This window comes from Ichthyophthirius multifiliis (assembly GCF_000220395.1).
Source record: "Ichthyophthirius multifiliis unplaced genomic scaffold scaff_1120509250705, whole genome shotgun sequence".
NCBI classification, from domain to species: Eukaryota; Ciliophora; class Oligohymenophorea; order Hymenostomatida; genus Ichthyophthirius; species Ichthyophthirius multifiliis.
The window spans coordinates 2,335-22,361 of NW_004086506.1; the positions used below are offsets into that span (position 1 = coordinate 2,335).

General features: G+C 16.5%; 6 protein-coding genes across 6 annotated transcripts in view, besides 35 other annotated features; 3 read left to right on the forward strand and 3 right to left on the reverse strand. All coding sequences in view use genetic code 6, as the record gives it.

The window, feature by feature from the left end:
- Window positions 1-50, forward strand: part of IMG5_090220 (hypothetical protein) — a gene marked incomplete at both ends in the record, with an annotated part of 982 nt that extends 932 nt beyond the window's left edge. The window contains one exon of the mRNA XM_004035712.1: window positions 1-50. This exon is cut by the window's left edge and continues 120 nt beyond it. Coding sequence (XP_004035760.1) covers window positions 1-50 — 50 coding nt within the window.
- A 24-nt stretch (window positions 51-74) lies between these two features.
- Window positions 75-1,508, forward strand: IMG5_090230 (serine protease inhibitor, putative; the record flags this gene model as incomplete). Its single annotated transcript, XM_004035713.1, has 3 exons — window positions 75-305; window positions 348-664; window positions 1,484-1,508. 3 exons carry the CDS (start codon window positions 75-77, stop codon window positions 1,506-1,508), a joined length of 573 nt encoding a protein of 190 aa, XP_004035761.1.
- Window positions 865-905: a microsatellite.
- A 101-nt stretch (window positions 1,509-1,609) lies between the features above and the next one.
- Window positions 1,610-1,660: a microsatellite.
- A 1-nt stretch (window position 1,661) lies between these two features.
- Window positions 1,662-1,703: a microsatellite.
- Window positions 1,704-1,882: 179 nt separating this feature from the next.
- Window positions 1,883-1,937: a microsatellite.
- Window positions 1,926-1,970: a microsatellite.
- A 324-nt stretch (window positions 1,971-2,294) lies between these two features.
- Window positions 2,295-2,338: a microsatellite.
- Window positions 2,339-3,401: 1,063 nt separating this feature from the next.
- Window positions 3,402-3,455: a microsatellite.
- A 1,631-nt stretch (window positions 3,456-5,086) lies between these two features.
- Window positions 5,087-5,192: a microsatellite.
- A 69-nt stretch (window positions 5,193-5,261) lies between these two features.
- Window positions 5,262-5,816, reverse strand: IMG5_090240 (hypothetical protein; the record flags this gene model as incomplete). Its single annotated transcript, XM_004035714.1, has 2 exons — window positions 5,262-5,434; window positions 5,513-5,816. 2 exons carry the CDS (start codon window positions 5,814-5,816, stop codon window positions 5,262-5,264), a joined length of 477 nt encoding a protein of 158 aa, XP_004035762.1.
- Window positions 5,817-6,027: 211 nt separating this feature from the next.
- IMG5_090250 (hypothetical protein) lies at window positions 6,028-6,726 on the forward strand. Its single transcript, XM_004035715.1, has 2 exons — window positions 6,028-6,118; window positions 6,223-6,726. Exons 1-2 carry the CDS (start codon window positions 6,070-6,072, stop codon window positions 6,546-6,548), a joined length of 375 nt encoding a protein of 124 aa, XP_004035763.1. The 5' UTR covers window positions 6,028-6,069; the 3' UTR covers window positions 6,549-6,726.
- Window positions 6,138-6,215: a microsatellite.
- Window positions 6,727-6,859: 133 nt separating the features above from the next.
- Window positions 6,860-6,895: a microsatellite.
- Window positions 6,896-7,046: 151 nt separating this feature from the next.
- Window positions 7,047-7,093: a microsatellite.
- Window positions 7,094-7,789: 696 nt separating this feature from the next.
- Window positions 7,790-7,867: a microsatellite.
- Window positions 7,868-9,436: 1,569 nt separating this feature from the next.
- Window positions 9,437-9,522: a microsatellite.
- A 510-nt stretch (window positions 9,523-10,032) lies between these two features.
- Window positions 10,033-10,072: a microsatellite.
- Window positions 10,073-10,868: 796 nt separating this feature from the next.
- On the reverse strand, window positions 10,869-13,955 carry IMG5_090260 (serine protease inhibitor, putative; the record flags this gene model as incomplete). Its single annotated transcript, XM_004035716.1, has 9 exons — window positions 10,869-11,357; window positions 11,409-11,857; window positions 11,896-11,968; window positions 12,569-12,670; window positions 12,727-12,990; window positions 13,037-13,218; window positions 13,481-13,517; window positions 13,667-13,732; window positions 13,776-13,955. 9 exons carry the CDS (start codon window positions 13,953-13,955, stop codon window positions 10,929-10,931), a joined length of 1,782 nt encoding a protein of 593 aa, XP_004035764.1. The 3' UTR covers window positions 10,869-10,928.
- Window positions 12,346-12,390: a microsatellite.
- Window positions 13,320-13,436: a microsatellite.
- Window positions 13,327-13,436: a microsatellite.
- Window positions 13,343-13,436: a microsatellite.
- Window positions 13,348-13,436: a microsatellite.
- Window positions 13,349-13,436: a microsatellite.
- Window positions 13,385-13,463: a microsatellite.
- Window positions 13,396-13,463: a microsatellite.
- Window positions 13,634-13,659: a microsatellite.
- Window positions 13,956-14,240: 285 nt separating the features above from the next.
- Window positions 14,241-14,287: a microsatellite.
- A 1,415-nt stretch (window positions 14,288-15,702) lies between these two features.
- Window positions 15,703-15,760: a microsatellite.
- Window positions 15,705-15,746: a microsatellite.
- A 177-nt stretch (window positions 15,761-15,937) lies between the features above and the next one.
- Window positions 15,938-15,986: a microsatellite.
- Window positions 15,987-17,008: 1,022 nt separating this feature from the next.
- Window positions 17,009-17,065: a microsatellite.
- Window positions 17,066-17,486: 421 nt separating this feature from the next.
- Window positions 17,487-17,565: a microsatellite.
- Window positions 17,487-17,576: a microsatellite.
- Window positions 17,493-17,585: a microsatellite.
- Window positions 17,549-17,606: a microsatellite.
- Window positions 17,607-17,796: 190 nt separating this feature from the next.
- Window positions 17,797-19,381, reverse strand: IMG5_090270 (hypothetical protein; the record flags this gene model as incomplete). The annotated part of the gene is made up of 2 exons (XM_004035717.1): window positions 17,797-18,838; window positions 18,942-19,381. The coding sequence occupies 2 exons, from the start codon at window positions 19,379-19,381 to the stop codon at window positions 17,797-17,799; spliced, it is 1,482 nt and encodes a 493-aa protein (XP_004035765.1).
- Window positions 18,840-18,912: a microsatellite.
- Window positions 19,314-19,363: a microsatellite.
- A 34-nt stretch (window positions 19,382-19,415) lies between the features above and the next one.
- Window positions 19,416-19,479: a microsatellite.
- Window positions 19,480-20,027: the final 548 nt, after the last annotated feature.

Genomic DNA, 20,027 nt, shown 5'->3' on the forward strand with positions numbered 1-20,027 from the left:
AACAAATGGGTAGAAACATAGACATGTAATAAATTGAAATCTTATACTGAAGGAGCTATCAATATCTTACTAAAATGGTTCTTGTAAATGCCATATATTTCAAAGGAGAGTGGGCTTCTAAATTTGAAAATAAAAAAACAGTTAAAGAAGTGTTCCATTTCGAAAATAATGGTGGTTAAGTATAAGTTGATATGATGAAGGCTAAAAATAAAATTAATTATGGTGAAAATAGTCATTTTTAATACATTTAGTTACCTTATAAAGGAAATTAATATGCTATGTATATAATTTTATCTGTTAATATGGTATTTATTTTATTATTTATATATTTTTAACAAAAAATACAGACATTATAACGATTTGAATAAAATCATCTTAATTAAAATATTTTAAATGAAGTCTAAACTAATCTAGATAATTTTGAAGTTAATATTTCATTACCTAAGTTCAAAGTTTCCCCAAGTGAAAGCATTGATCTTAGTTAAATCTTAAAAGATTTAGGTTTAGTTGATTGTTTCTCTTAAGGATCTGCTGACTTTTCTAATATGGATCCTTCTAATACAATTTATATTTCACAAGTATTCCATAAAGCTATGATTGAAGTTAATGAAGAAGGTGCTGAGGCTTCTGCTGCTACTAGTGCAGTTAAGAATTTAGGTAAAAAGTATGATATGAATTTCATTTGCAATAAACCTTTCATTTATTTTATTAGTAGCTTAAATTATCTTAATGTACTTTTTATAGGAAAAGTTGTAGATCCAACCAAAAATAGATTAATACTATTTATTTTTTATAAAAAAAAAATAGTATATACATTTTTATTTAAATAAATATCATCAAAATAATTTTTATTTATTTATTTTTTAATAAAACAAAAATATAATAAAATGAAAATCATAAAAAATTATAATATCATTATTATTATTAATAATTGAAACAAAAACACTATAAACTAAATTTGTACGAGAATATTAAAAATTTTATTTTTTACATAATACCACCGAATATCAAAAATTCTTAAACGACAAACAATAATTCGAAAAACGTACCATAAGCAATATTAATTGTATAGCAACAGAAACATATCCTATAATAACTTAAAACTACTATAATTGTTCTGCTGAGTGTAATAGTAATAAATAATTAAAAAAAAAAAAAATTCATAGATTATATAAAAATGTAAAATGATTTATGAAGATTATTTCTAGACTTATAGACTTAATATATTAAAAATTATTTCAGTTTATTACCATCATGCTCGAAATAAACGAGACAAAAATATCGAATTTTCATTAAATTATTAAAGTCATTCTTATATAAATACATATAATTCAATATATATAAATATATACATATTGATAAAAATCTTAATTAAATTTAAAAAATTGGTTATTTAAAAGTGACATTTATTGATTTATATCTAAAAATATTATTTATATATTCCCTTTATAAATTAACAAAAAGTATATATTTTTTTTAGAAGTAAATTGGGTTTTGTAGTATTATGAAAATATTTTAAAATTAATTATTTATATAAATAAGATAAATTAAAATTTTAATCATTTTTTCTAATATTATATTATTAATATTAGAGTATGTTTAGATGATAAAATAATAATATAAGATATTTAATAAATAAATAAATAATATATTTATATAATTATTTATTTAAATATTTTTAATATTTAATTAAAATTATTTTTTTAGTTGAAAAATTATATTCATTTTATAGAAAATAAAAATGAATTATTTTCCTAAAATTAAAAAATATTTATTTATTTATTATTTTTTTTGTTTATATTTAAATTGTATTTTTTTATACATAATATTATATATAAATTTAAATAAATTCTTTCTTATAATATAAAATTTAACCTTTAAAAAAATATAAAATTAAATACTTTAATTAAAATATAATAAATAAATAATAATAATTATATATTTTTTTAATAATAAATATATATTCTTTTGTTATTTTAAGTATTAAAATTTTTTTTTTTAGTTATTTATCTTGCTTATTTTAAATTATAAATTATATTTTAATTATAATAAATAAAAAAAAAAATTGATTTTTTTTAATTATTTAACAGAAGATTAAAATAAAATTTAATTCTATCAAAAATAAAAAATATTATAATTATATTTAATAATCTACAAAAATAAATGGATAAATTTATTAGTTTTTTTTTTTATTTTTTATGCTTAAAAAATATTTAACATATTAATAATTAATTATTTTTATTTTAATATATATATATAAAAACTTTAAAAATATTAATATTAATAAAAATAAAATATATATATATATATATATATAATTATATAATATAATATATATTATTTTTAAAAAAAATAATAAATAATTAAAGTTAGTTCTTTTAATTTAATTATACAAATTAATATTTTTAAGAAATATAACTAATAGAATAATGAAAAAAATTCAAAATTATACATTTTCACTTGTAAATACAAATATAATAGGAAAAGGTTCATCTGCTTTAGTATATTTAGGTGAAAACAGTAAAACAAAAGAAAAAGTGGCAATAAAAGTTATAAATTTAGTCCAAATAAAGGATGATTATACATGGAATATGATTTGTTCTGAAATAGAAATTATGAAAAAAATAACAAGCCCATATATTGTGCGTTTAATAGATGTTTTTGAGACATAAAATAATGCATATATAATAACAGAAATATGCAATGAAGGTGATTTGACGAGTTTTATGAAAAAAAATATTATAAATTAGCAATAGGCAGTATAAATTATATTTTAAGTACTTTTAGGGATGTAAGAATTATATAAAAATGGAATTATTCATAGAGATTTAAAACCAGCGAATATATTAATTTAAAGTGGTATATAATTTCAGTTTAAAATCACGGACTTTGGATTTGCAAGAATTGTAGAAAGTTAAGATTATTTAATGTCTTCTTTAGTAGGGACACCTTTATATATGTCTCCTTAAATTTTATAAAGGAGAAAATATACAAGTAAATGTGATATTTGGAGTATTGGAATTATTTTTTATGAATTAATTTATGGAAGAACACCTTGGCCTTCTAAATCAGTAATTGATTTAGTAAATAATATGTTCTAAAATGAAATTGTATTCCATAAATATGGATAGGCGAAAGAAATAGTACAAGAAAATGTCAAAGAGTTCATTATAGGATGCTTAAAGTTCGATGAATGTGATAGGTTTTCATGGGAAGATGTGTATAATCATGAAATATTTATGTAAGAATAATAAAAAAAAATTCAATCTTAAATATAAGTAATTTCTTAAAATCATTTAAAAATTTTAAAATGTAATAATATTAAAAAAATTAAAATGAAAATTTAAATGCAAGTTTAAGCACATAAAACACGCTTTAAAGTAACAATTTAACATCTATAGAATAATAATAATAATAATAATAATAATAATAATAATAATAATAATAATAATAATTTAAATATAAATAATATTAATGTTTTTGAAAAAAAAAATACCTCTAATAATAATACACCATCTAAAATTAAAAATTTTTCTAATACTCCCAATTTATTTACTAATTATTTTTCATAAACCCATAAATTTTACTAAAAAAATACTTAATAAATTAACACTTAACAATAAATAAGATAATAATATAAAAATACAATTAAAGATAAAAAATCATGCGATTTTACATAAAATTAGTAGTCTAATAAAGTAAATTCTCATAAAAGATAAAATTCTGATTTTTTAATTAATAAAAATACACATACTGAACCATTAAGCAATATTAATAATAATTATTTTAGAGATCAAATTAACTTTAAAAATGACAATTTTAACCTTTCTCCCGTCCCTACAGAAAGTGAGAAATGTTCAATTTCACCTATAGCTCAAAAAATACCAACAGTAAAGATAAATTTGGGTTAAAAGAAGTTTAATAAAAGCATAGATTTAAAGAAAAAAAAAGCTTATAAATTAATGGAATTCTTAATAAGTCGATGGAAAAAATGAAGACTTCTTTTAATAAAACACTGCCTTAATAATAAAGTATAACTATTAATTTTCATAAAAAATCAATTGATTCTTTACTTTAAATATAAACTTTTAATAAAACAAACTAGTTTTAAAATTCGAATAATCCTTTTTTTAGATTTTTTAATTTTATAATGTGTTAGATTGATTATTTAAGTAATTATCAAGGAAAAATGAATAATAATTTTTTAAAGGAAAAAGTGGCTTTTATTTTAATTTAAAGCGGTATTAGAAAAGTCGAATATTTAAAGGAGAAAATGAATGGGAACTGGTTTAATTTAAAAAATAAATAAAATATAAATAAAATTCATAATAATAATGAAATTAGTATTAATTGTTTATAAAATATTTTAGATTAATTATATGTGTTAAATGAAGAACTTTCGAAGAAAATTAATGAGAATTAATAATTTTATTAAGAAGTTGATTAAGATAGTAGATTTAATTAACTTTTTTTTAATAAGAATAAAGAGTTTATGTAATTTGATTAGATTTCTTTGTTTTTTATTAGGGAAATTATATTTACTTTAATAGAAAAAAATGAAGATAATTGGAATTTAATTACAAATTTTGTGGAATATTATCTTATTATAAAAAATTAAACTATTGATTTCGAAAATATGGTTATTAAATAAAAAGAATCTATAATTTTTTTAAATTAATTCGATTATTTATAGAAAAATAAATAATATAAACTTAGCTTATAATAAATAAAAAATATACAATAGAAAATATAAATTTGTGTTATGTGAAAATATATATTATATTTTTTATTTTTTAATTATATATATTAAAAAAAAAAAAACATATAAATAATTTTATATATTAAGAATAATAAATAAAACAAATTGTATATATATTAAAAATTTTAAAAAAAATAAAAATATTTTTATACAGACTTAATATATATGTTTTTTAAAATCGAGAAATAAAATAATAATTTGATAAGAAATTATGAAAATTATTTAAAAAAAAATAATATAAAATATAAAAAGTGTGTTATATTTATTTTTTAAAAAAAACAAATATATATATATAAAATAATTTAAAAATTAAAGGAAAAAAAATGAATATATATTTATAAAAATATTTATATAATATAAATATATATATATATATATATATATATATATATATATATATATAATAATAATTATGTATAATATATAAATATATTAATAATTATAATTATGTATTTATAAATATTATTTTTTTAAAAAAATAAAATAAACAAAATTAAAAAATTCAATTCATCATAAAAATTCTTGATGCAATATCCATAACAATCCAATCAACTCCTTCTAATAGTCCATCTCCAGTAACTGCCGAACAAGGTATGATTCCCCAATGTCTTGTTGATATATTATCTAAAGCTAGATATTCTTTTATTTCTTCACATGTTAAAGATCCAGCTATATCTTATTTATTACAAAAAATAAGTAATGTGGATCCAACTAATTTCTCTTATTTTAATAAACTATGAAGTTCTTTTTTACAATCTTATAATCTCATTTTATCTGAACTGTCAACAACCCATATTAAACCATCTGTTTATTCAAAATAATTCCTCCAGTAGGACCTTATTGTAGTCTAACCACCTACATCCCATACATTTAATTTATAAGCTTCGTATTATAAAGTTTTTATGTTAAAACCTAGTGTAGGGGATATTTTATCTATATCTTCGCCGTTAAATTTTTTTAAAATCGTTGTTTTACCGGCATTGTCTAAACCCAATATTAATAATCGCATTTCCTTTTCTTTTTCTTTAGTTTTTTTTAGTATTTTTAATAATCCCATTTTTATATATAAATATTATTTTTTTATATTATATATTGTTGTATTTAATATATAAACAAAACAAAAAATATATGAAAAATTATTTTCTTAATAAAATAAAACAATTTAAAAATAAATATATTATGTACATAGAGTAAATATATAATTAATAAAATAACCACAAAAAGATTAAATATACATAATTTAAAAAAAAAAATGAACAAAAATTATTCATATAATAAAACAAAAAGAATGATAAGTTTGTCAAAATTAAATGAAGTTAATTTTTTATTATCAAAACTAAAAAGTAATAGTCTATAAAGGTAAATATATAACTTTATTTATATATATATATATATATATAATATATATATATATATATATATATTATATATATTTATGTATTTATATAAATATATAATTAAAGTAATTAAAGTAAGCCTAACTAAACTTAAAATAAATATATCAATTTAATTTAAGAACCTAGTTTAATTAAAAATATTTCAACAACATAAAGTTTTTGTACTTATTCTTTATAGAATATGTAATTTTAAAGTAATATCAGCCATAAAAATTCTTTCTCTATTCGATAATTATAATTAATTAGATAAAAAAAAATAAGTTAAATACGCTCAACACAAATAATTCTTGTATATAGCATACAAGAACAGTTTGTAATTCAATGATTAGTAATCCATATAAAAGTATTGCTATTTCTAACTATTAACCTAATAAAGATTAAATAAAACCTGAATAAATATCAAGATTAAATCTTATGTGTTGTAATATGAATAATTTATAAAAAGAATCTTAAGAATTATTGAAAAATAGAATCGAATAATATAAATAGTAGATTTTGGATTAAAATGATTAAATATAAAAAATAAATAATTAAATTACTCTAGTTTCAAATAAAAACTTTGATATTTAAAAAAATAATGAAGTAATTATATATATAGAATTCTATTTAAATATAAAAAATAAAATTAATAAGATTATAAATGAAGAAAAATATTTATTAAATGCACAAACAAAATTATTTTAAAAAGAAAATAAATAAGTTAAATAAAATTAATATAATTAAATTATTATAATAAAATATAGTTAGAAGAAAGTATAGAGTTAATTAAAAATCATTCTGATTAAATAAAAAAATAAATAGACAATGAAAATTAGAAAATACAAATTTTAAAATAAATTATTTAAAATTAAAAAAATAAATATTTAGTTTAACACGTAAAATTAATTTTAATATATATAAATAAATATATATATATATATATATATATATATATATAAATTTTTATTATTTAAGTCTGAAAATAAAATTCTTTAAACAGATTATTTTTAGAGTTAAAAAATTGCTGCGAGTTAAATATATAAATAAAATCTTTTAGTATTTTTTTTTTTTTATTTATTTATAATTAATAAATTAAAAAAAGGAAATTAAATTTGATAATTTTTAAAAAAATATTTTATTATATACAAAATGATACAATAAATAGTATTTAGAAATTATATTATTTATAAAAATAAATTTATATGTATAAACTTTAATCTAATTATAATTAAAATAATAATATAAAAATAAAATTAATGAAAAAATTTCTTATCATTGGAGATTTATAAGGAAATATTTTAGAATTAAACTAAAAAATTGCATTATATTAAAAAAAAGTTAACATTTTGACTTTGCTATATGTATAGGTAAGACTTTATCATTAGAAAGGCCATTAAGTGATTTTAAAAAGTCTAATACATAACTACCTATACCTACATATTTTATAGACGCATCTGAATTATCTCAATGTTTAAATTAATTATATCCTTCGGGTTAAGAAATTCTTCCTAATTTAATATTTTTAGGAAGATCAGGAATTCAGGAAATTTAAGGAATCAAAATATGTTTTTTAAATGGAATATAATCTTAAAAATATAAAGAATTATATATAGAAGAATAATCATAAAAAATATCTTTTTCAGGTTAAAAATAAATATATATTTATATATATTTAAAATTTATATGTATATAAATATATATATATATATATATATATATATATATATATATAATTTATTTATATTTTTTTTATAGGATCTTATTACACATACAATGATATAAAATTAATTGAAGAAGAATTAAAAATTGAAGAAAATAAAATTCTAAAGGCATAGATATTTTTATTTCAAATGAATGGCCTTATGGATTTGAAAAACATACTAATTTTTCCACTCAAATTAACAAAAAATCCTAATATATAAGCAAGTTAGTATAAATATTATGCCCAAGGTATCATTTTTGTGCTTTAGAAAATATATATTACTAACGATTTCCATATTTAAATGAGAAGAAATAAATTAGTCGTCTAGTATGCTTAGGGTCTTGGGGATCTGATTAAAAATATATTGCTGCTTTTTAAATAAAAGGTGTAAATGAAATGAATGAAGAAGAATTAGGAGAAATAACAAAAGATGCGACTAGAAATCCTTATGAAAGTGAAGTTATTACATAAACTAAAAGTTAGACTTTAAATTAATTCATCGAAAATGAACTTAGGGGTGTAGATGAATAAGGCTCTAGTGAGGGCGAAGCTGAAACATAATAAAAATAAGTGAAAAATGAAGAAAGTTTAAAGGAAAATTGTTAATTGTTTTTTTCTGGATTTGATTTTAAAAGTAAAGATGATGATATAGTAGAGTTTTTATAAAGATGGGGAAAAATCTAAAAAATAAATATTTTTTATGATTAAAAAAGTAAAAAACATAAAGGATGTGGATTTATTTTATTTTCGGATAAAAATACTACAGAAAAAGCCTTAAATGATAGTGAAAAATACGCTTTAATAGGAAGAAGAATTAAATTTTCAATATAAAATTAAAAAAATAAGAAAAATGATGTTTTCTTATATATATTCTATATATATATATATATATTTTTTTATATATAAGGATTAAAATAATTAATGTTGGTTTTGTTATAATAATCCTAATATTGATAAAAATTATATTTTTTATGAAGGAAAAAAATGCTATTTAGCATTAGATAAAGGACCTTTGAGTAAAAATCATATGCTTATCATACCTTATAATCATACTTAAGCTTCTATTTATTTAAATGATGATGAATTTGAAGAAATGGAATCTATAAAAAGATAGTTTGTGAGTATTTTCGATTAAAGATATAATTAAGGTATGATTATTTATGAAAGATATATAAGTATGGCATCTAATGCTTCTCATATGTTGATTAATTGCGTTCCTTTCGATTTCGAGTAAATATAGGATTTTAAGAATTAATTTGAAGGAGTAGTAAGGTAGCATAATATAGATTTTTTTAAAATAGAAAAGAATGAAAAAGTAAAGAACTATGTAGGAGAAAGTGAATTTTATTTCAGTATAGAAATTTGTTAAGGAGGGAAAAATAGTGTTTATGATAAATATTTATACGTGTTTAGACCTACTTAAAAATTCCCAATTAATTTCGGAAGACTTATTATATGCGAAATATTAAAAATGCCAGAAAAAAATTAATGGTAAAATTGCAAATTAGAAAATTTTAAAGAATAATAGAAAGAAATGAAATTTAATAGTTTAAAATTAAATAAATAATGAAAAATTAATAAAAAATATAATTAAAATGAATATTTATAAATAAATATATATAAACATATATATATATATATATATATATATATATATTTATTTATATATATATATATATATATATTGTTTTTCATAATTTTATATTATCTTTTTCATTTAATTTTTATTCACTTTTTAATATATTTGAACTATTATTATTTACTATATATTTACTGTTTATTGCTTATAATATATTTATTGATTCTGTTATTTAATCTTTCTATTCAAATTTGATTTTTTATTATTATTTATTTAAGTCTTATTATTCTTGATATACTTAAATATATTCTTCTTTTAGTTTATCTAGTATCTCTTACTATATAATCTCTTCATTTCTATCTGTATTATTTACTAATTATTTTTGAAAATCTTAAAAATTTTCGTTTTCATTATTTATTTAAATTAATTTTTATTTTTATTATTAGCATTCAATTTATTATATATTTTATTATAATTGTTTAGCTTTCTTTTTTTTTTTTTTTTTTAATAAAAAAAAAAGATTATATTTAATTTTTTTTAGAAAAAATAAATAAATACATATTTCAATTCTATTTATTTATTAATTATAGGCAATTTTTAAAGTTAAATTTTTAAATCTTCCATTTGCTTTTATTTTCTTTGATTTACTTTTATTTAATATCTCCTACATAAAAACCCACAAATTCCCAAAAATATAGCAACACAAAAAATACAAGATATAATTAAGCCTAAATCCAATTCTTCCATATGTTTATCTTTATGATCTCTATAGACCTCCACACACACATTCTAGCAAGTAATAAACTCTGAAAATTCAATACTTAAATTATTACTCGGCTTACATATATCATAACACCTTCCATAATCTTTAATTTGGAAATCTCGTTAATAATCTTCACAATAATTAGTACTAAGAACGCAATTTTGATAATTTAATAAATCCATTGTAAGGTTACTATTTTATTTAATATTATTAAAATAATTCAAGCATCCATTTTCTTTTAGACATAACTAAAAGTCTTATTGTTGTTAAATTTCAGTAATATTAAAATAATTTTTTACATATTTTAAATAACAATCGTTTTTACATATTTATATATCTATGAAATTCTATTCATATTTAGTACTACTTATACACTCAGTAGAACAACTATAATAGTTTTAAGTTATTATAGGATATGTTTCTGTTGCTATACAATTAATATTGCTTATGGTACATTTTTAGTATTATTGCTTGTCGTTTAAGAACTTTTGGTTTTCGGTGCTATTATGTAAAAACTTGTATTGCAATACGTCACAAATTGACATAGCACATTGTTCATATTCTTTTACAAATTCAGTTTATAGGGTTTACGTTTCAATTATTAATAATAATATTGTTATTATCATCATTTTTTATGATTTCATTTTATTATTTTTTTAAAAATAAATAAATAAAAATATAATTTTGATGATATTTATTTAAATAATAATTTATATACTACTTTTTTTATAAAAAATAAATAATATTAATCAATTTTTGGTTGGATCTACAACTTTTCCCATAAAAAGTACATTATGAGTATTTAAGCTACTTATAAAATAAATGAAAGGTTTATTGCAAATGAAATTCATAGTAACAGGCATACATCTCATCATCATAACTGCACTAGTAGCAGCAGAAGCCTCAGCACCTTCTTCATTAACTTCAATCATAGCTTTATGGAATACTTGTGAAATATAAATTGTATTAGAAGGATCCATATTAGAAAAGTCAGCAGTTCCTTAAGAGAAACAATCAACTAAACCTAAATCTTTTAAGATTTAACTAAGATCAATGCTTTCACTTGGGGAAACTTTGAACTTAGGTAATGAAATATTAACTTCAAGATTATCTAGATTAGTTTAGACTTCATTTAAAATATTTTAATTAAGATGATTTTATTCAAATCGTTATAATGTCTGTATTTTTTGTTAAAAATATATAAATAATAAAATAAATACCATATTAACAGGCAAAATTATATACATAGCATATTAATTTCCTTTATAAGGTAACTAAATGTATTAAAAATGACTATTTTCACCATAATTAATTTTCTTTTTAGCCTTCATCATATCAACTTATACTTAACCACCATTATTTTCTAAATTGAACACTTCTTTAACTGTTTTTTTATTTTCAAATTTAGAAGCCCACTCTCCTTTGAAATATATGGCATTTACAAGAACCATTTTAGTAAGATTATTGATAGCTCCTTCAGGTATAAGATTTTCAATTTTATTACATGTCTATGTTTCTACCCATTTGTTTATTTCTTATCTTATTTAATCAAAAGAGTTTTTAAAATCTACTTACTACAATATTTCAGGGAAATGCTTTTCACATAATTATTTATATGTTTAGGCTAATTCAAGGCCTTAGTAAATTTTATTGCATACTATAGATTTAATACCATCATCTATATTTTATAAATATATTTTTTATTATTTTTGTTACTCTATGTATTAAGTTTTTAAGATAATTAAGATAATTCAGACCATAAATCTTTTTATTCATTGAAATTTAAAAGCTATTTAAATTCATCTAAAGATTTATTGTTTGCTCCTAAAGCTGTAAGCGATAATACTATATAAATAGAAATAGGTGAATACACAAGATTTTAATTTTGATTTAGTTTTTAGTATAATTAGAGAGTAAACTTTGTAATATTTTAGCTAATACTTGTTTTTGAATCCATTTTGATTATTTTTATCTTTTTATAAATATAAATATAATTTTTTTAATTTTTTCTACAAAAGATTTTATTTGAGATAAATTTATAAACATTTGTTAATTTATTTTTTAAATAAAAACATTTTATTTTATTTAATATTGATAATGTATTTTTTTTTTAATAAAAATTATTTTTCAATAAATTTTAATATACAATATAATTTTATATTATTTTAATTTATCATTTTTTTATAAAATATATCATTTTTAATAATAATAAATATAAAAATCATATAAATATATTATTTTCAATATATATTATACAATTTTTATTTTTTTGGTTTATTATTAATATATATAATATTATTTAGAATAAATCAATTTTTTATTTTAAATTTTTAAATGAAATTTTAATATTTATTTATTATTATAATCAATTTTTTATATTATATTAAACGTGTAATAATATAGCGTCAATTTAACTAATATTAGGTAAAACCTCAATTAGTTTTTATCGATAAGAAGGAAATTATGCAACTGGATTTTACTATAAATATACCTTTTTAATTAAAAATAATAAAGTTAATTAAAATATAATTAATTGATATATTTTACAGTTTGTATTTATTAATTTTAACTTAGAATATTTAAATCATCAAAATTTTCGATCTTGTTTATATTTAACCAGAGTTCTTAAAGTTTTTATAGTTTATTAATTCCATCTAACTTAGTAATTTTATTCATTGATAAATCTAATAATATTAAATTAGTTAAATTATCAAGTCCATTTATTTATGAAATATAATTTTCTGCAATATATAATTCAGTTAAATTAGTCAATTATTCTAATCCTGTAGAAATATCAATTATTCTATTTGCCTTTTTAAAACAAAAATACGAATTTAAAATAGATAAAAATAAATACTGTTAAAGCTAAAGTACTCATAGAATCTTTTAAAGGTTCTAAGTTTTCGATTTATTTGATTCTATTTTTACCTAAATAAAGTTCCTATAAAAGAGGAAGTTTATCTAAGTTTTATATCTTTTCTATTTTATTAGAACCTAACTCTAACATAGTAAGTTTTGGAAAATCCAAATTTTCAATAACTTTTATTTTGTTTGAAAGTAGAAATAATTTTTAGATTTATTTTAATGTATCTAATCCTTCGATTTTTTTAATGTTATTAAATGATAAATCAAGTATTCTAAAAAGATATATATTTATAAAATTATATTAATATAAATAAATATATATAAATAAATACATAAAAAAATATAAAAATTTATATATATATAAATATATATATATATATATATATAAATATTTTTATATATATTTATTTTTATATATACACATATATTTAATAACCTTAAGTTTACTAAGTTTTCTAAACCTTCAATTTTTACTATTTTGTTATCATATAATTCTAATTCTACTAATTTTATATTATTTTCTAATCCTTCAATTTTTTTTATTAAATTGTTTCTCAAACAAAGCGTCTTATTTTTATTTTAGTCTATATATTATACATTTATTATACATTTATTTTTATACTGTTAAATTTTTATTTTCAGAAACTCCTTCTAAAACTTCAATTCTATTACTAGGAATAAAAATTTCCTTTATTTATAAATAATATTTTTAAATGTTTTTTGTTTTTTACTGCATCATCTTTATCTATATGTATATCGACACCAATTCTTTTATAAATTATTTTCGCTTTTTCTGGTTTTTCTTATATTTGGATTTGTACAGTTTATTAGTTAGTAGTGTTGTTTTATATGTTTTCTTCTTAAATTTAATTAGTGTTTTATTATATTTAAACTTATTATTGGTTTTCCATTTTTTTAAATTTAAAATATTAATTTATTACAAAATTCTTTTGATATATATTTTATTGAATAAACAATTTATTTTATTTTAAAATAAAAATTCTTAATATAATTTTTTATTTGTAATAAAAATATAAAATGATGAAATTAAAAAAAATTATATAATATTAATAGATATGCTTATAAATAAAAATTAAAATAAATTTCAAAATGTAAATGAAAGTAAGATATACTAATAAAAGATTCTTATAATAAAAATACTTTGAATAAATGATTATATATAATATTCTATATTAAAAATATTTAATTTATTTATTTTTAAAATAATTAAATTATTATATTTATATTTATGAAAAAAACAATATAAAAATATTAAATTAAAAAATGTATATAATAGGATAAACAAAGTTTTTTATCATACAAATATATTTGAAAGAAAAAAAAATAAAAAAAAAAATAATAAATTTAAATATATATATATATTTTTATAAATAAATATATTAAAATATAAATATAAATATATTTTATATATATAAATATATATCTATTATTTTTTTTTTTATTTTTATTTTTATAAATATATTATAGATATAAGATTTTAATATTTATTTATATTTTAATAATAACTTTTTATAATTATTTTTTTATATTAATTTATTTATCATATTTCCATATCTATATTTATATTTAATTAATAATTTAATATATGTCTTATTAATTTATATAGATTTCTGATTTTAGAATAATTTTTTTTAATAAAGATACATTTTTTATTTATTTTTATATTAAAAATCAATTTTAATTTTTTTATATTATTTGTATATTTTTATTTTATTTTTAATATAAATATAATGTATTTAAGTTTATATACTCATTTATTATATATCTATAAATTTTTAATATTTTTTTTTTTTATTATTATTTAATTCATTTTTTTATTTCATTTATTTTCTTTTAAATTTAATATTTTAATAGCTTATCTTTTTTTTATTTATTTATTTAAAAAATATCTAATTAATAATTAAAATTCTTAATTATATTAATTAAATATATATTAATTATTTTTTTTTTTATATTCATAATATTTTAATATTATTAATTCTATTATTAAAAAAGTCAATTTATAATAATTAAAGTTATTAAATTATTATTTTCGTTTTTATACTAAGTTTTTTTTTTAAAAAAATTATTTTAATTAATATTTATGATTTTTAATTTTGAATTATAATTTAAAATTAAAACTTAAAAAAAAAAAAGTTTTTATCTAAGATTTAATAATTTTTTTGATAATAAAATAATTTATTTGTATTTTGTCAAAATATTATTATAGAATTTAATATTTTAGAATTTTAAATATATATAATATTATTAAAAATTTTTAGCATTAATTAATAGATATATATCTTTTTATTTTTAAAAGAAACAAACAAATAAATATTTATTTCTTTTAAATATATTTGTTTTATTATTTATTCACATATCTATAACAAAACTTTGGCATAAGTTCTACAATTTTTCTATATATTCCGCTTCCGTGTTTTATTGATTGTTCTTTTATTTATTTTGTATTTCCTAATTATTTTAAAATATATATATAAAATAAAATAATTTTTACTTCATTTATTGTACTTTTAAAAGTATCTAATTAATTTTTTAACTTTTCTATAATTTTTTCTCTTTTTAAACCATTTACTTCTTTATATAGCCATTTTAAAATTTCTGTCAATTGATAGGTTTTTTCTCTTATTAAAAATTGTGAAAAAAATAAAAATAAAAATAAAAATATAAATATATAAATAAAATATATATATATATATATATAACTTTATTTATATTTATATAAACTTATTACTCTATATTTTTTTGATTGACATTTTTTTGTTCTTATTTTTTTTGAATTTTAATCAATTAGAAAGCTAAAGTAAAACTATCTTTTGTTTCCTTTATCGCAGCATCATTTTCGAAAAATTGTTTATTTATTTCTTATTAACTCTTTAAAAAATCCACTCCCTTATTTTTTTATAAAAACTACTCCCATTATTATTATATTTATTAATTTGGATTTTACTTTAATTATTTATTAAATTCTTCTTTTTACTAAAGTAGTGCATTTCTATTATTATTTCTATTTTATTGTTATTATTGACTTTTAACTGAAGCTTAAATAATCAAATCTTAATCCGGATCTTTTTTTACTATTTGACTATATGTACATAGGAATTAATATTTTTCTAAAAAAAATCAAAACTTTAATTATTTAACTTATGTATAGTATCTATTTAGTTTACGTTATTTTAAAATCTTTAATAAGCATTTTATACCTCATCATTATTATCTAAATCAATATCTTTTTCTACTTTCAGTTTTATTTTGGGCATTATTTAGAAGATTTATTTATCTTTTTCATTTTCTAAGTCTTTTTTTTAGCCTTTAAATAATCTTAATATTATTACTATTAATCCCAAAATTCCTAATCTGTAATTCCTCCTTCTTCTTTTTTCAAAACTAGATTTTCGTATAATTATTATTCTTTTTTATTTTAGGCCAAAATCAAAGTCTTTACCTTATTATCAAATTCTATATCGTCTGATTTTTCGACAGATTTTTTCTTTATTAAATTATCGATTTTATTTCTTAATTATTAATCTATTATATGTATTTTTACTCCTGTCTCTCTTTATTGATTATCTATTTAAACGTACATTAAATAACCAATTCCATTATCAGAATCTTCCCTTTAAATTATTTAATTTCTGCTTGAATTTTCTGTATTTGTAAAAAATAAACTACATGCCTTTACCTAATTAGATTTTTATTTATGTATTGAAAGAAATAATAAGCGTATATTAGTTGCTATTATATAAGAGTCGAATTATTACCAAGTTACTTTTTGAAAACCAAAACCTTTAGTTTCTAATATACGAATGTGTGTAGGTTCAAGTTCTATTTATTCGGTATAGCATAATTCTTATTGTAAATTTGCTAATAATTGTATTTATTTTTATTAGGCTTGTTCTTTTGTTCTTATTTCTTCTTCTATATCCATTATTATTATTTTATTTAAATATGATATATATATATATATATATATATATATATATATATATATATATATATATATTTTATTAAAATGAATTTTTAATAACAAAATCAAAAAAAATATTAAATATATATATTTTAATTCAATTTATTTGAATTTGTTAAATAATTAAGTTTAGAATATTTTCGAAATAGAGTTTTATTTTTTATTCGTCTTAAAAAAAACTTTTGTCGAAATTATTTACTTTGTCTATTTTTTCTATTAATTCATTTCTTTTATTATCATTAATTTTTTTACTAAATTTAACTAAAAAACCTCTTAAAAAACTATAAAATTATAATCTTTTTTAATACTAAATAAATAAATAATTATTTACTCTTATTTTCCTCTTATATAACCTTCTAATTATTTCATATTTATACCATCTGCTAAACCTCTATTTTATGCCTCTATTTCTTTATTTTCAATATAATCTAAAGCTCCTTAACGATATCCCATCTTTTATATATATATAAATAAATATATGTATAAAAATATGTATAAATATATATATAAATATATAAATATATAAATATATATATTTTATATAAATTAATATTTTTTTTTAATTAATTAATATATACTGTCATGAAATCTTCTTCGAGTTTTTTTAATTCTCTTTCGGCAATTTTTTTTTAAGCTTTTTCTTAATCTTCTTCAAAAAAATCTTCATCTTCCATTTTATTTTTTAAGTTAAGTAAATTAATAAATAAAAATATTGAAATTTATAAAATAAAGTATAAAATTAAAATAATATATAAATTATTAAATTTTCAAAAAATATTTTATTTCTCAATCAAATCACAAACATAATCAGCAATAGGCAATGAACAAGTCCATCCAGGTGAGACTACATTAAGTAAATGCATACTTAATTAGTCTTTATCAATAATAAAGTCATTTTCCAATTCCCTAGTCTCCTAATTGATTAATTAGGCCCTAATTCCAGGTCTTCCATCTACAAAATCTTAATAAACTCCTTTTGGAAATCCCAAAAAATTGACTTCTTTTTAATCAAAAAGAGTAAACAGGTTTAAGGCTTCTTTTATAGTTTACGGCTTGTATATTTTCTTTAATTCTTCTTTTGCGTGTTTAAGATAGAAAGAGGCTTTTGGAGAACACATATTCCAGAAGTAAACTTATAAAATTTCCAGGAATTCCGTAATTTCTTTTTGGGTTATTTTTTTACCTTTTTCGCCGTATTATTCCCTATATAAGGCTGGAAATGCACTAGGACCGAATTTTATTTTATTATCAATGGTACATGTGAGATGTACACCTAAAAAGTAATTACCTTTTTTAGGAGGAATGGGGTATATTAGGGAATTAATGTCATCATGTGTTTATTTATGTATTAAATAATGACCTTTAAAAGGTAAAATAGTGTATTTTTAACAAAAACCGAATTATTTTGCGATTTTATCCGCATATAAACCCGCTGTATTTATTATATATTTAGATTCAATTGTTTGTTTGGAACCTGTTAGACTGTTTTTTAAGGAAAAAAGGTTCGTGTAGTCTTTTTAAGATATTAAATTATCGAATTCTTCATTTAAAATTAATTCAACATTTTTTTATTATTTCAAATCGTTATGAAATGAAAGAATAACAGATTTACTATCACTTACTTTAGTAGTAGGAGTAAATAAATAATTATAACCTTATTTGTTATCTTTAAGATATTTTTCGATTTTAACTGCTTCTTAAAAAGTCAACCATTAATATTCTATTTAATTTAGATCAGCTTGTTTTTTTAATTCTAAAAGAATTTAATATTATTCGTCATTATTAGCAATAATAAATTTACCAGTATTTCTATATATATATAAATATATATATATATAAATATATATATATATATATATTTATTTATATTATAATATATATATTTTTTTTATATATTTTTCTAATTTATAACTTTAATGGTAGATTATTATCTATTATATATTTTGTTAATTATTCATTTCCTTATTTACAAAATTAAGCCTTATATGAATTTTTAATATAATATAAGCCAGAGTGTAAAACACTTGAGTTTCTTGTTGATGTATGCTAGCCTATTTAATTTTCTTTTTCAATTAAGCATATTTTTAATTATGGATATTTATTAGATAGTGCTCTTGTTATTGTTGATCCAATTATTCCTCCTCCTATAACACATATATCTTTTTTTTTCATATTTTAATTTATATATATATTAAATTATTTTGATTATTTATTTCTATTTAATATTATTATGTAATTTATAATTTTGAATTAATTAATATATTAAAAATTATTTTTATTTGTTATTATATAAAATATATTAATATTTAATTATATTAAAATATATAATATTTATTTAGAATAATCAATCATTATCCTTTTTTTAAAAAATATTAATAATTATTTTTATTTAATAATAAAAAAATCTAATATTTTACTAATAAAAATAATCTAAGTATAAATATAAAAAAGTACAATAAAAACTTTATAGAATTCATTTTTTCAACTAAATTTAATTTATAAACCATAAAATTTATATTAATTTATTATTCTAAACAAGTTCCATTAAAAAACTATTAAAAAATAATAATTATTGTATAAATATAAAAATATTCTTGAAAATAAAAATTCATTTAAATAATAATTAAATATTGATATATAATATACAAATTATTAGAACAAATATAATATAAAACATTATCAATATTAAAACTTTAAAAATCTAGAAATAAAAAAATGAAGTTTGAAAAAATAAAATAATAATAGTATAAAAAGAGTAATTTAAGTATTATTTATTAGATAAATAATTAAGACTAATAAATTTTTTATAATTTTAATATATAAAAATAATATTTTAAATAAGTTTATACCTTTAACTAAATTTTAGATAAAATAAATTAAAGACTTATTATTTCATAATTTGATAATACTGCTGATAAATTTAGAAAATGATGTTAAAATATATTCCAAAAATAATATCTTATCAATTTTTTAATATTTAAAAAATGTTTCATATAAT